The sequence below is a fragment of the Elephantulus edwardii genome, unplaced genomic scaffold (genome assembly GCF_000299155.1).
Source record: "Elephantulus edwardii isolate Elephantulus edwardi_28Jun2011 unplaced genomic scaffold, EleEdw1.0 scaffold00020, whole genome shotgun sequence".
NCBI lineage: Eukaryota > Metazoa > Chordata > Mammalia > Macroscelidea > Macroscelididae > Elephantulus > Elephantulus edwardii.
The window spans coordinates 14,244,306-14,257,755 of record NW_006399770.1 but is presented as its reverse complement, the minus strand read 5'-3'; the positions used below and the strand labels follow the sequence as shown (position 1 = coordinate 14,257,755).

The 13,450-nt window shown below is 40.4% G+C and overlaps 1 protein-coding gene across 2 annotated transcripts in view; it reads right to left on the bottom strand.

Moving 5' to 3' along the window:
- CDC14A (cell division cycle 14A) overlaps positions 1–13,450 on the bottom strand; it is a 223,504-nt gene that overhangs the window by 122,930 nt on the left and 87,124 nt on the right. For both annotated transcript variants that reach the window (XM_006882445.1, XM_006882446.1), the window contains exon 5: positions 4,980–5,059. In XM_006882445.1, coding sequence (XP_006882507.1) covers positions 4,980–5,059 — 80 coding nt within the window. The remainder of the gene's footprint in view (positions 1–4,979; positions 5,060–13,450) is intronic.

Genomic DNA, 13,450 nt, shown 5'->3' with positions numbered 1-13,450 from the left:
CTTGGAGGCAAGGATGATGACGTTTGTCGTACATACTTTGGACATGTTGTTAGGAAAGGCTATTCTTTGGAGAAGGACATCATGCTGGGGAAGGTGGAGTGGTGGCGAAGGAGAGGAAGACTCTCAGCCAGGTGGACTGATACAGTGACTACAGCAATGGGCTTGAGTGCGTCAGGGATTGTGAGGTTGGCACAGGATGGGGTTAAGATCTGTAAGCTGTACTTAACTAGATGGCACCGACTAAGAAGTAACTTTTAATGTTTTGAAGTAGACTCTGTGGAACCTAACAACAGCAACAATTAGGACATCAATAACACCAGAGAAGTCTGCACCCCCTTTAGGATAGAACAATCAACCAGACAAGATCAAAACGGCAGCATTTGCCCTTCCATAAGACTCAAAAGGCAGAGAGGGATAGCAAAAAATGATAAATGGGAATAGGAAACATGGATGTGAGAAGAATGTTGTTACAAGGTGGGGATTTATAATCAATGTCAAGAAACATAATGTGCATTTTAAAACAAACAAAAAACCTTGCTCAAGATTACTCAGATAGTAAGCAGCAAAATGAAGCTTCACATCCAGAACCTTTGCCTCCAAGGTATATAAACTCCTAGCAGCTTTGCTAGAATTTAAAAAGAGAGATTACTAACATCATTAACCTTTTCCAAAACAAAAGTATTCTATTTTCCAAAGAGTTTTCCATTCATAAGAACCATTGAAAGTAGAGTGGGAGGAGGGAGCTTTTGTTTCCACAATTAACACTCTCCCATATAGAATCTGTCACTTCTGAGCTGCTCCTCAATGCCTGTCTCTAGATTGCTCCAGGATATTTTCCTCCCCAAACCCAAGCTTTAGCCCTTGAATTGACAGAGAAGATAAAACATATACCAGGTGGTGTCTCTCACTGTTCTCCCTTCATCAACACTCACGCAGCCCTAATAGCCAGTAACTAATGTCCCTCCTGAAGTCTCTGACAATGAAGTGGGCAAACAACAAATGCTGGCTGGTTTGGCTGTGGAGACACTGGAACTTTTACTCACTACTGATAGTATTGTAAAAGGGTACAGCCACTATGGAAGGCAGTCTGGTGCTTTCTCAAAAAGTTGGAAATAAAAATACCATTTAACCTAGCAATCTCACTACTGGGAATATACCCTAAAGAAACCAGGGCTATAATTCAGATGTATACACACCCAAGTTTATTGCTGCGTTATTCACAATAGCAAGGAGATTGAAGCAACCCATTAACAACCCATCAACAAATGAATGGACAGAAAAACTATGGTACATTCACAATAGAATATTATGCAGCCTTGAAAAAAATGAATTTGTAAAACATTGTACAATATAGGGGAGCCTGGAGGACATGCTCAGTGAAATATCTCAGTCATAAAAGGACAAATAATGCATAACCCCACTATTATAAAATAGGACAGACATGGGGGATTGGGGAGAGAGCAGGAAGAGTGGACTGATAATGAAAACAGCATTAGGCAGATGATGAGAAGAACTGTCTGAAAGGAATATATGATTATGCATTATATGTATGAGAACAATCTGGAAGAAGAGGTGCATTGTGGGCAGGGATAGACGAGGGGGAGAGGAGGGAGAAATGTGAAAAAAACTGAAATAAAACATTTTCTGTGTTAAAAAAGAAAATAAGGTAGGAATTCCTTTCTCCTCATTTAAACTGATTCACTGAAGTATTAAAGGCACTTTTAAGCACCAAGTACTAGGAATACTAAAATGACACACACAGCTTCCCCTCTGGGAACTGACAGGGGAACAAGGAAGACAGATAAGCAAAGAGGCCTAATGAACCTTACCTCATCTGTCACTGTTGGTTTTACTTATTAAATACATATCATTACATTACAGGCAGTCTCTGGGTTATAAACACCCAATTAAGCACAACCTGTAATTATAAATCAAAAGCTGTAAAGCCTTTTTTATTAAAATTCAAAGTACAATAGAAAACTTTATTTGTCAATAAATTTTAGCTCAAATCACAACAAAAATTTTTCAAAATTGAGGTACATACTATGGGTCATAACAAATGGATGCTACTTTTCAACACATGTTTTAAAAAATCATTATTACTATAATGTTATGATAAAGATGTTTTAGTGTATGTGGAAGTGTTTCTTCAGTTTTGGGAGGATTTTATGCATAAAAAGGTACAGTATATACTAAAAAATTTTACCAACTGATATTAGGTATGAGGCATTAGAATACCTAACTATTTCAATTTGCATAGAAGTTCAACTAAAAAAAATGTATTTGTAATTCAGGGACTCTGTAACACTTATACGTTGTTGCTGCTGTTATTGTTGTTAGGAGTTGAGCATGACTCATAACAACCCTAAGAACAAAAGATGTGAACCCTGTTTTATCCTGCGCCATCCTCATACTTCTTGACATGCAAGAGCCCATTGAAGTAGGCACCATATCAATCCACCTGGTTGAGGGTCTTCCTCTCCTTTGCTGAACTTCCACCTTTACCAACATCACGAACCTCTCCAAGGACTAGCACCTCTTAGCAACATGTCCAAAGTACCTGAGGCAAAGCCTCATCATCCTTCCCTCCAAAGAGCACTTCTCCTGTACCATCTCCAATACATGTCCGTTCCTTTCTTGGCCGTCCATGGGATCTTCAGTGCTCCTCTCCAACACCACAGCTCAAAGGTGTCCATTCTTTTTCTGTCATCCTTATTCATTGTCCAAGTCTCAGATGCATAGCTAGTAATCAGAATGACTATGGCCTGAATCAGACACACTTTAGTCCTCAAACTGACATCACTACTTCTCAATAATTTGGAAAGGTCCCTAACTGAAGATTTTCCCAGTGCAATGTGTTTCCTTATTTCCTGACTGCGCGTACCAAGGGTGCTAACTATGGATCCAAGCAAGATGAAACTGTTGACAGTTTCAATCTCCTCTCCATCCATCATGACACTGCCTATTGATCCAGTGGTAAGAATCTTTGTTTTCTTGATATTGAGATGCAATCCATACTGAAGGCTTCATTCCTTGATCTTCTGCAACAAGTGTTTCAAGTCCTCCTCACTTTCAGCAATTAAGGTGTGTCATCTGCATAATGCAGGTTATTGATGAGTCTCCCTCCAATCCTGATGATTCATACCTCTTCACTGAGTCCAGCTTCTCATAAAATTTGCTCAGCATATAGATTAAACAAGTAAGGATTAGGGTTTTGTTTTCTTTTTTTTTTTTTCCTTTATGCTTAAGCAGTTTTGTGGGGCATATTTTTGGTTGGGTTGGCAAAACACCTTACCATTTTGTACTTGTTGTTGTAGTTGTACTTCTAACATTCATAAAAGTACAAAATTGGCATATATGTAAATTGACCATATAGACATATCTCACTAATTTTCTGACTAAAAATGTCACCCTCATTCCTAGGGATAATAATCTAGATGGTCTAGAATCTTCCACAAGTGAAATTATCTCTACAAAATACCAACACTGTCCAACTCTTTCATTGTCAGAGTAAATTTTTATGATTTGTGTACTCTTTTCAATGTATGAGTATATTAAAATGTATCTGTAAGTTTACATGTAACATTTCCAGGTTCCAAAGACAACAAAGATTGGATTTATAATGGTATTGATACTAAAAGACTAATAATAAGATACTAAAAAACTAAGAATAATAACTAATAATAAATACTAAAAAAAAATCCAACCCACTCAACTATTCAACACATCAGAATCAGCTTACAATGAAGTAGTCATCAGAAAGGAGCTCCATCCTAAGTCAGGGACCACCTACACTTTGCATTTTGTTCCTGGTTACAAGTGTGCATGATTATCTTCCCATGTCTTTATCAACCACTGTTCACCCTTGGTCTTGATTTGGTGGTTCTGATCTTTGTTTCCCCTTTGTAGTGGGTTGTTTAGTTTTCATTTGTGTAATTGCTGCTTTCTCTCTAATAAGATGCCACAAAAATATTCTCTTCTGTTTTCTTACTAATTTAACAGGTTAGCATCTCACATTTGGGTCTTTAATTCATCTGGAATATTTTGTGTGTATTTTATCTTTTTAATAATTTCTTTTTTACTGTTAGTGGCACTCGCTGAGATAAAAGAGTTTTTATAGATTCCCTACTGTTATGAAAAAGCGGGAGAAAGAAGGGCAATCTCCTCCTGTGCAACTTGTTGTTGCTGCTGTTAAGTACCGTCGAGTCATAGACAACTCATAGTGACCCTATGAATGAAAAATCTGAACACTTATGTAACTTTTGTTATTTCTCCATGTTCATTGAGCCATATTGGAAGTGGATGTCAATCCTGCTTCCAAGCTTGTTTTATTCAGGAAGCTCCACCAAACACTGTCCACCATGGGTAACCATTAAGCATTTGACACATCAGCTACGGGTTGGTTCCAACTCAACAACACACAACTATTAAAAATGCTCAAACAACCCAAATTCTGAAAAGATCTTCTTCACTTAGAAAGTGCTCTCATCAACACTACTGAAGAATGGCCTTCCTCCTATGGAAGCCAGATCCGTGTGCTAATGACCAGGCTATGGGTCTCCACTACACAGGCGCCCCTAGAAGGTACATACACGATCTTAGTCCATCATCCTCAGTCCCTGACGTCACAGCTCAAACAATGAGCGTAAGAGTAGATGAACGAAGGGTACACATTACTGAACTCTAACAAATCTCAACAAAGTTAGCTCGTAACTCAGGTACCCATCATGCTGAAATGGTTGAATGAAAAAAAGACAAGGAAAATAGTTATTTTAAAGAGGGGATAAAGCTATTTTATCCTTACTAGAAAAAATTCCCTGGAAAGACAAACAATAGAAACTATTCTCTGATTTCATTCTGCATAACATTATGGTTACAGTCTTAAGATCTTCAAAAGAACATTTTATCCAACTGCAGAGTAGTAGCGAGATGTCTAGCCAAGTGCTAGACCACAATTTCAAGTAGCACAAAAGCTGTACCTGAACGGAAGGTAGGGGGGATTTGAGCCAGAGAGGAGTAGCCTGTAGGCTTCTTCTGGAGTCTTCTTTAAATAGATTACCTAAGATAGATAAACAGCAACATTTAGAATACCAACAAAGAATGGCACAAAATCATTTAATTACTCACCAAATTGGCACTTGAGGTCTTCCACATAACAGGACAAGCATCATGGTGATGATGGTGATTGTTAGACTGCAACCAAACTGCCAAATTTCCTTTTTGCCATGAAACTGAGCATCAGCTTTTGATTTAAGGATGGATTAGGAGCTTTGAGACAGAGGGATCTAAAAGAAAACCTTCAAACTCATGGCTATCAAGTCAGAATGGACTCACAGCTGGCCCTCCAGTGGGTTTTAGTTGTTGTTGTATATTGCCGAGTGAGGACCAACCCATAGCTGACCTTCCAGAGGGTTTTCAGAGGCAGTTAATCACAGGGGAGGAGACTGCCCACTTTTCTCTTGTAAAGCAGCTGGTGGAGTTGAACCGTGTGACTTTGGGATTGCAGTGCAGCTTCTAACCAGTAGGCCACCAGAGCTCCTAGTGGGTTTTTAGAGGCTGTAAATTACAAAGGAGGAGACTGTCCATCTTTCTCCTGTAGAGCACCTGATGGATTCAAACCGTCCACCTTTGGATTGGCAGCCCAACTCTTCACCCACTAGGTCACCAGAGCTCCCTGGAGACAGAAGGCAGAGCCATAAAAAGGCTATCCAGAGCCTGTGTACAAGGATGCAGGGCACAGAGACAAGGGCTAGGAGAAGAAAGCAGATAGTTCTACACCTACTGTTGGATTGTGTGCTCACCAAAAAGACCAGAACATTCATAAAAGGCCTTGTCATTCATAAAAGGTCTGCAGCAACGTAATGTAGTGCTTCATGAAATCTTAGCACAAATCCCTCTGGGAGACTTAGTTCTCTGCTCTGAGGAAAGCCAACACTGCCTGCTAGTGGGTCAATAAAACTATAGGGATACTAGTGAGGATATGTGCTGTAAGAGCACTGGAAACATTTCGGCTCAGCTCTGGATGCTTAAATCTTTCGTCCAGCAGGATGAAATAATCTTCAACAAAAGGAAGCCCTTCAAATCAGTGAACAGTTCTAACATATGCCAGGCATTGTATTCCATACTGATGCTTCTCTTAATAGGATTTATAGTCTAGTAGGGCAAGGATAATAATTAATGTTTAATTAATTATAAATAATTAATTGCAGAAGTAAATACAATCTAAGGGCTTACAAAAGGAAATAAGCAGGACTACTTGAGGTGAGGTCGTCAGGGGAGAGTCTAGGGGAAAGACCTCGGGGTAACACTACCAGAGAGATCTGTAAGGAGATACAGTGAGCAAATGGCAGAAGAAAAGGGTTTGGGGGGCAGTGCAATGGGCAAGGGTGAGGTCCTTGAAAAGTTTAGTGAATTGACAGAGCAAAGACCAGTGAGGCTAACAAAGGAGGCAGGAACAAAGGACAAAGCAGAGGCCAGGCATGCAGAGCAGTGTAAACCATGAGGAGAGATTCGTCTTTGAAATGTCGTTTAAAATTTTCATTCTCAGCTGAAGATACTGGCCCTTTCACTCTATAGTTTGAATCTAATTTGATTCCCAAATCCTTCTTAGGTAGAATGAATCATGTTATTCCCTTAATTTCAAAATCCTATTAATTTCGGCTGTAATTCATTAGTTCCATTAATCAACAGCAATTAATGTAAAAGAAAATGACCATTGATGACTGCATGAAAAACAAATGGAATTTGTAAACCTTCACTCAAGTGAAAAATTCATTTTAAAGAATTTTATGCATTTCATGGACACACATAGCTTTACAAGCTTCCTTGTGCTCTGAGCTATTGTGACTGCTATGTACATGATTTCAGGACTGGGAATTACTGGAATTCTGAATTCTGTAAAGAAGGAAGATTAAAATGAGTAGGTAAAAGATTATCAACAATATTTCAAAAGGCTTCAAAATTAATAAGAAAATAAGCATTTGACAAAATAAATATGCAGGCCTGATAAAATACACACCAGCCAAAGTGAACCAGGTACGAAACAGTAGCTCAGAAAATGAAACCACAGTAGCAGTGCCTGTCTAGACACAGATCCTACAAAGGGCCACTCACTCTCTAGTTGCACCTCAAATAATTATACAAAACTGTTTAAACCAACTCTTGCTTGAAAAACATCATTTCAAATAGCCCATTATTAAAACAAAAGGCATAGCTAACGACTTCTTAAGCCTGAAAATGCTGCAAGACATTAAACTTGACTGTGGCTGCTAAAAGGAGCCCTGGGAGCTCAATAGTTAAACGCTCAGGGATGAACCAAAAGACTGGCCCCTGAAACCCACCAAGTGGTTCTGGAGACTCACTGTGTCACTGCAAATTGATAAAGTGACTTTACAGCCCCTGAAAACCAACAATAACAATACAGCCCCTAAGAGATAAACCTGCTTGTAGAAAGCGTCTGTGTTTGGACTAGGTAATAAAAGCTTATTCAACAATCTTTGAAAAGCACAAACTCCTTAGGAGCATTTGTGCTAATTTCCCCTAACTTTGTGGCTGTCACTCTGCAGGAGGGCAACTCCAGCCAGGCCCACCAGGAGGGGGGCCACTTTAACGAGGCTGTCCTCAGGGTACTGGTGCTCATCTTACCTGCATGACTTAGCACACTAGACCATGTTCTCACACTGTAAGATGAGAGGCTGTGTTTTTATTTTTATCCCAGTGCTAAAATATTGATAAGTGTAAATTGAAACCCAACAGAGGCCATCTAAATTCCAGGAAGACTCTGGGGCAGGTAAATGACCTCTTACAACCTGCTGCTGGGTACTGGAGAGACAGACTATATTCTCCTGGTAATAAGTTTATTACAAAGGACATGAACACTGGCATGATTAGATACCGAATTCCACTTTTCTAGGGCAAAACATGTCATATATTCTCACATCAGATCTTCTTTGATGGATCTCTTTATTAAACAGGCAAAGGGAGAGAAGACAGACTAGGTCTGATCAAAGCACAGAAGAAAATAACATGTATTACACCTTGCTGTTGAGGAATGTAAAGCTCAAAAAGGCAAGAAACCTTCCCAAACTCATACCCCTGCTCTGAGAGGGTATCTGAAGTCGAGCACAGATCAGGACTCTGTCAGGACCGTGCACTTCCCATTGCTCAGAAGTCCCTTTCTCTTCCCATAACTCTCCCCACTGGCTCTCTTTTTGCAGATCCCACCCTAAGTGTTACTCTGAGACTCTTAACTCCTGGCTGCCACATTTCAAGTAGCCCACTGCTTGGTGTGCCTTCAAGTCTCCTGTGACTCAGAGCGACCCAACGCATAACAGGTCTGAACCACGCCCTATCTTGAGTCAATCTCACTGTTTGTAACAAACCTATCCTCATTACCCCAGTTATTGTGTCAATCCATCTCATTCCGGGGCTTCCTCTCCTGTGCTGTCCCTCCACCCTTCCAAGCATGATGTCCCTCTTCAAGGAGTGGTTCCTCCAGACTACATGCTGGAGACAGAGCTTCAAAAATCCTTGCCTCCAAGGAGCAGCAGCCTGGTTTCATCCTCTCCAGGACTGACTTGTTTATTCTCTTGGTGGTTCATGGCATGTTTAATACTCTTCTCCCGCACTACAACTCAAAGGCATAAATTGTTCTGTCATCCTTACTAATTGTTCTGTTCTCTGATGCATAGCAAGTAACTGCAAAGACCGTGAACTGGATCAGGCACATCTTAGTCTCTAGACTGACATCACTGCTCTTTGGTACTCTGGAGAGGTCGCTGACAGCACATTTTCCCAGTGCAATTCACCTTTTGAGTTCCTGACTGCTGGTGCCAAGAGTGTTGACTGCAGAACCAAGCAAGTTGAAATTGTTAACAATCTCAATCTCTTCTCCATGATAATGATGCTGTTAAAACTGCTCTCCAAGTCCACAGTTATCTCAGACCTCATATTCACTTGAAAATACAAACCTACACCACAAAAGCACAGAACTAGAAGAAAAATATCCCCTATTCTTCCCTTTTATAAAAATGACTTTAAAATCTAGGTGACTTCAAATTGTCAACCAGTCAGTTTCTGAGAAGCAGAGTTTAGTGGAAAGTTTCCTGTATTTACAGCCTAAAAAAACCCCTGGAGCGTCCATATAAATGGAAATCAGTTTGAGGGCAGTGGTTTGGCTTGGGCTTTAGGGGTACTTCTACTTTAAAGTGAGCTTTGGTGGCCTAGGGAGTTGTCACCAAATAAAAGATAGGCTGTTTGAATCTATCAAATAAAAGACAAGCTGTTTTGCAGGAGAAAGAGGGGCAGTCCCCTCTGGTTCAATTTACACCCTCTAAAAAGTCAGCAAGGGGTCAGTTCCAACTCCACAGCAATGAGTTTGAATTTTTTCTGTTTTACACCTCCACAATGGTTTTTTTTCCCCCCAGATATGTATCCACTTGCTTTTTAAGTGTGAAGCAATAAAAATCAATAAAAATCAATAAAATGTTAAATGTTTACTCTTTTTAAAAAAATAAAACCAATAAAATCTGCATTTCACACTTGAAAATGTTTCCAGATTCTTAAATATTTCTAAAACTATTTTAGGCGAGCTCTGGTGGTCTAGTGGCAGGAGGCTGCGCTGCAGTCCCGCAGGTGTGCGGTTCAAATCCACCAGATGCTCTGCTGGAGAGGGAGAAACAGTCTCCTCCTGTACCAGTCAAATCTGATTTGACGGTATACACACATAAATAATGATAAAAAAAAGAAAAAAGAAAAAAACTATTTTAATACAGTTCTTTCCAAACATCATCTAGGTATCCTGACTTTTCCACTCTCACTCAGTCACTCACTCCTCATCGACCCTCCATTGGGTTTCTGCGGCTGTAAATGGACCAGGAAGAAGACCACTCATCTCTCTCCCTCAGGCCTGCTGCAGCAGGGCTCAAACCTCTGGGGCCTCCAAGTCTTGATTAGTACAGTACCTTGCTAAGGACTACGCCACAAGAGCTTCTTGTTCTTCTGCTCTAAGCAGGGAAAATATGTTGACTACTCTCACTAGATACCACTCTTTATAAACCAAAGCCAGAAGAATCTTTCCTACTTTTTGATTGACAAAGCTCAGTAAGAGCCCTCTCACACTGGGAATGGTGAGTACATGAGTCATTTTCATAAAACTGCCCTCCTCTTGCCAGGACGCCCCAGAAACCTTATCAAGAGAAAAGCATTTGACATATTCTTTCTTCTTTTTCACTGACGAGCGGTCAACCAATTAAAATGATTTTGTTCTGCTTAATTGACTTCGATACTAGGTATCAAAAGCCCAAAGAATTCAGTGTCTTTAATAAGAGATTCTTAAAGAGGCCAGTATCCTAACTTACATTAAAGTACATGCAGTATTTATTCTAACTTAAATAAAGCGATGGGGCTTTCATTTCATAACATATTTTACATTACATAGGACTACAAAGGCAACATGGTTTATATTGCTTAAAATACCACAATGTTTCCCAAATTCAGTTAATCACGCATCGCCTTTTCCAACCCGTCACCACATATATATTACGCCACAGTGTACTATCATTTATTTCTGTTCAAACAAGCATACTCTTTAAGCTTAATTTATTGTAAAATGAACTTTATCCTTGCAGAAACTTAAAAGCCAGCATCATCTGCCTGTCTATACACAAAGAGTAAAATATATAACTCTCAAAATGTAAATGTTTGTGCATGCCATACATGGAAGCAAAATAGCAGATAGCAACTGTGGACTCATTTTCTAGACCAACACCAGAGCAATCTGGGAAGGTAAACAAAATCCTCATAGAATTAATCTGCAAACACTTCTCAATCATGTCTTTGAACTAAATCTTGTGGTCATTAAATCTTTAAAGCCTGTCAGAAAATAATGTATGTGAATTTCAGAAGCATTTTCAAATTTAAACTATATTTCTCAACTCAGATAATTCAATCCCTCTATACACAGGGATGAGTCTTAAAACAACAAATGGCTAAGTCACACTCTGAAGTCTAAATCAAATTCTGAGCCATGGATTTACTAACAGTCCTTCCCCAGAGACACCTGCCTCGGGCTGTCCCATGTTTTCAGCTTTGTCTTTTATGAGATACCGTTTCCCTCCAAAAGCCAACACATGCACACTCTCACACACACTTCCACACCCCTGCCCCCTCTTTGTCATACGGTAAATAAGGAAACCTATGTCCCTGTGCTAATTATACTTGTATCCTCTGATCTGGAAAGTAAACACACCACTGAGGATTACATTTGACCATTTTCATGCTTTCTTCAACTCTGACATCTGGTTTCCACTTCTTTGTTTATAAAGAGGGGAACAAAAGCTGGGGTTCGCCTTTTCCCAGTCAGGTACAACCACCCTGGAAAGCTGAGATGATAGCTGTGAAATTAACATTCCAATCATTTCTGAGTCAACCCAGTATCTTGAAAATAGAAGTTTCCTGAGGACAGATGGAAGAGTCCACAAGCACTAAAATTTAACAAACCAACCAATACTTTATTTTAAAAGTACAACTAGGTTTCATTCACTCTGGCTTTCTCACTCTTTCACTGCCATTGAGTAAATTCCTACTCAGAGCCACCCTCTGTCTGGTTTCGGAGGCTCTAACTGTAAATCTTTCTCCCTCAGAGTCACTGGTGGATTTAAACTATAACAGAGGCATAGTCTATTAGTTGGCAGTGCAACTCCCTACAGACTAGACTAGGCTACCACAGCTCCTCAACCAGCATTAGGACACACGAAGTAATTAATGTTACTATTACTGAAGATGTCAGGATGACCTGTTTTTCCAGCTCTCAGCCCTAGTAAACATGGCTGGGCCCTGTCCCCACCCCTTTAGGACTGAGAAGACCCACCCTGTAAGACAGAGTTGAGGATGTTGTTGTTGTTGTTGCTGTTGTGTACTGTCTTGTTGCCTGCAACTCACAGTGACCTTATGTATAAGAGTTCTGAAGCCTGCCCTGTACTGAGCCAGTCTCACTGACACTGACACGCCTACACCCCCATTGCCCTAGTTACTGTATCAATCGATTTCATCAGGGTCTTCGTTTTCTGCGCTGTCCCTCCACCCTTCCAACCATGATGTCCTTCTCCAAGGATCGTTTCCTCCCGGCCACATGCCCAAAATATATGAGTCGGAGCTTCAAAATCCTAGCCTTCAAAGAGAAACTTGATTGACAGAAGGGTGTTAACTCTCCCTAGCTGGAAATCAGGTGCTAGGTTTGAAATCACTGCTCCTTAACTGACTTTTCCCTCCACTCTCTTCTCCTGTTTTGAGTTCTCTCAGTTAGCTAGGCTCAAAATCTTAAAATCCATCTTCGATTCTGTGCCCACCTCATCAAATCAATTCCTGAAGTGATTCTTTCTACAGTTTGATTCCCCCCCCCCCAATAATGGGGTGGATACAAGTTAGAGGGTATGAAGTACATACTTTTGATGGCAAGCCCACTTTTTAAAAAAAGACACAAAATATCTCTGAAAAATGTATAAAAAGATACAGCGATGGGTACCAACCGAACCCTTTACAAGCCTTAGTCACTGCACACTGAGAGTAGTAACTTTTCTCTCTGTTTATAATTCATGCCTACTCTGTTAATTCCAGAACAAGAAACCCAGAGTGTGAATCTGCCAAAAATGCACCAGCCTGGCCTCTTACTCACAAAATATCATCCTAGCCTATCTTTCCTGATGAATCTGTCTTTGCCTCTCACATGGACCCTGCCTGCTAGCCTGAACTGCTCATTATTATACCGAAACATAGCAGGCACTTTCCTGAATCTCAGTTTTTTTTCTGGAATGTTCTCGTAATCATCTCTGCCAGTGAAAATACTACCTATTTCAATGAACTTAATTTAAATACCCACCATCCATCTGTCAGTTTATTATATTGTGGTGGCTTTAATGGTGCTGTAATGCAGGGAACAGAGCTTATTTCAAATACTCACGGTGGGCATGTTTAACTGGAGCTTCCAGATGAAGAGACAAGAAAAAACCTGGGATCTACTTCCAAAAATTAGCCAATGGAAAATGTGTGGACCACAAAGAACCTTGCCCAGCTTGCTTGCTTTGGGTGCACCGTAAAAAGAATTCAATTACTGGCAGAGGATATCACGGGTGTTCAAGCAGAGGGCCAGAGAGGACAAGGTAGGCCCTTGGTGAGATGGATGTGCACCAGAGCCACAGTGACACACACAAACACACTGGAAACTGTGAAGGTGACGCAGGGCCACTTGCACATAAGGCCACTCTGGGTCAGAGCTGACTCCACGCAGCTAACGACACCAGCTTAGACATAGCTCCATGATGCTTTTCTCCAGTTCAGAAACCCCTTGCTCTGCTCCTTAGACTCCAAAATATGACAACGAAACACCAGGACCATGAGAGCAATGATACCACCTCCGCACACAGTACACACTATGTGGCAGGCAGATTTTAAG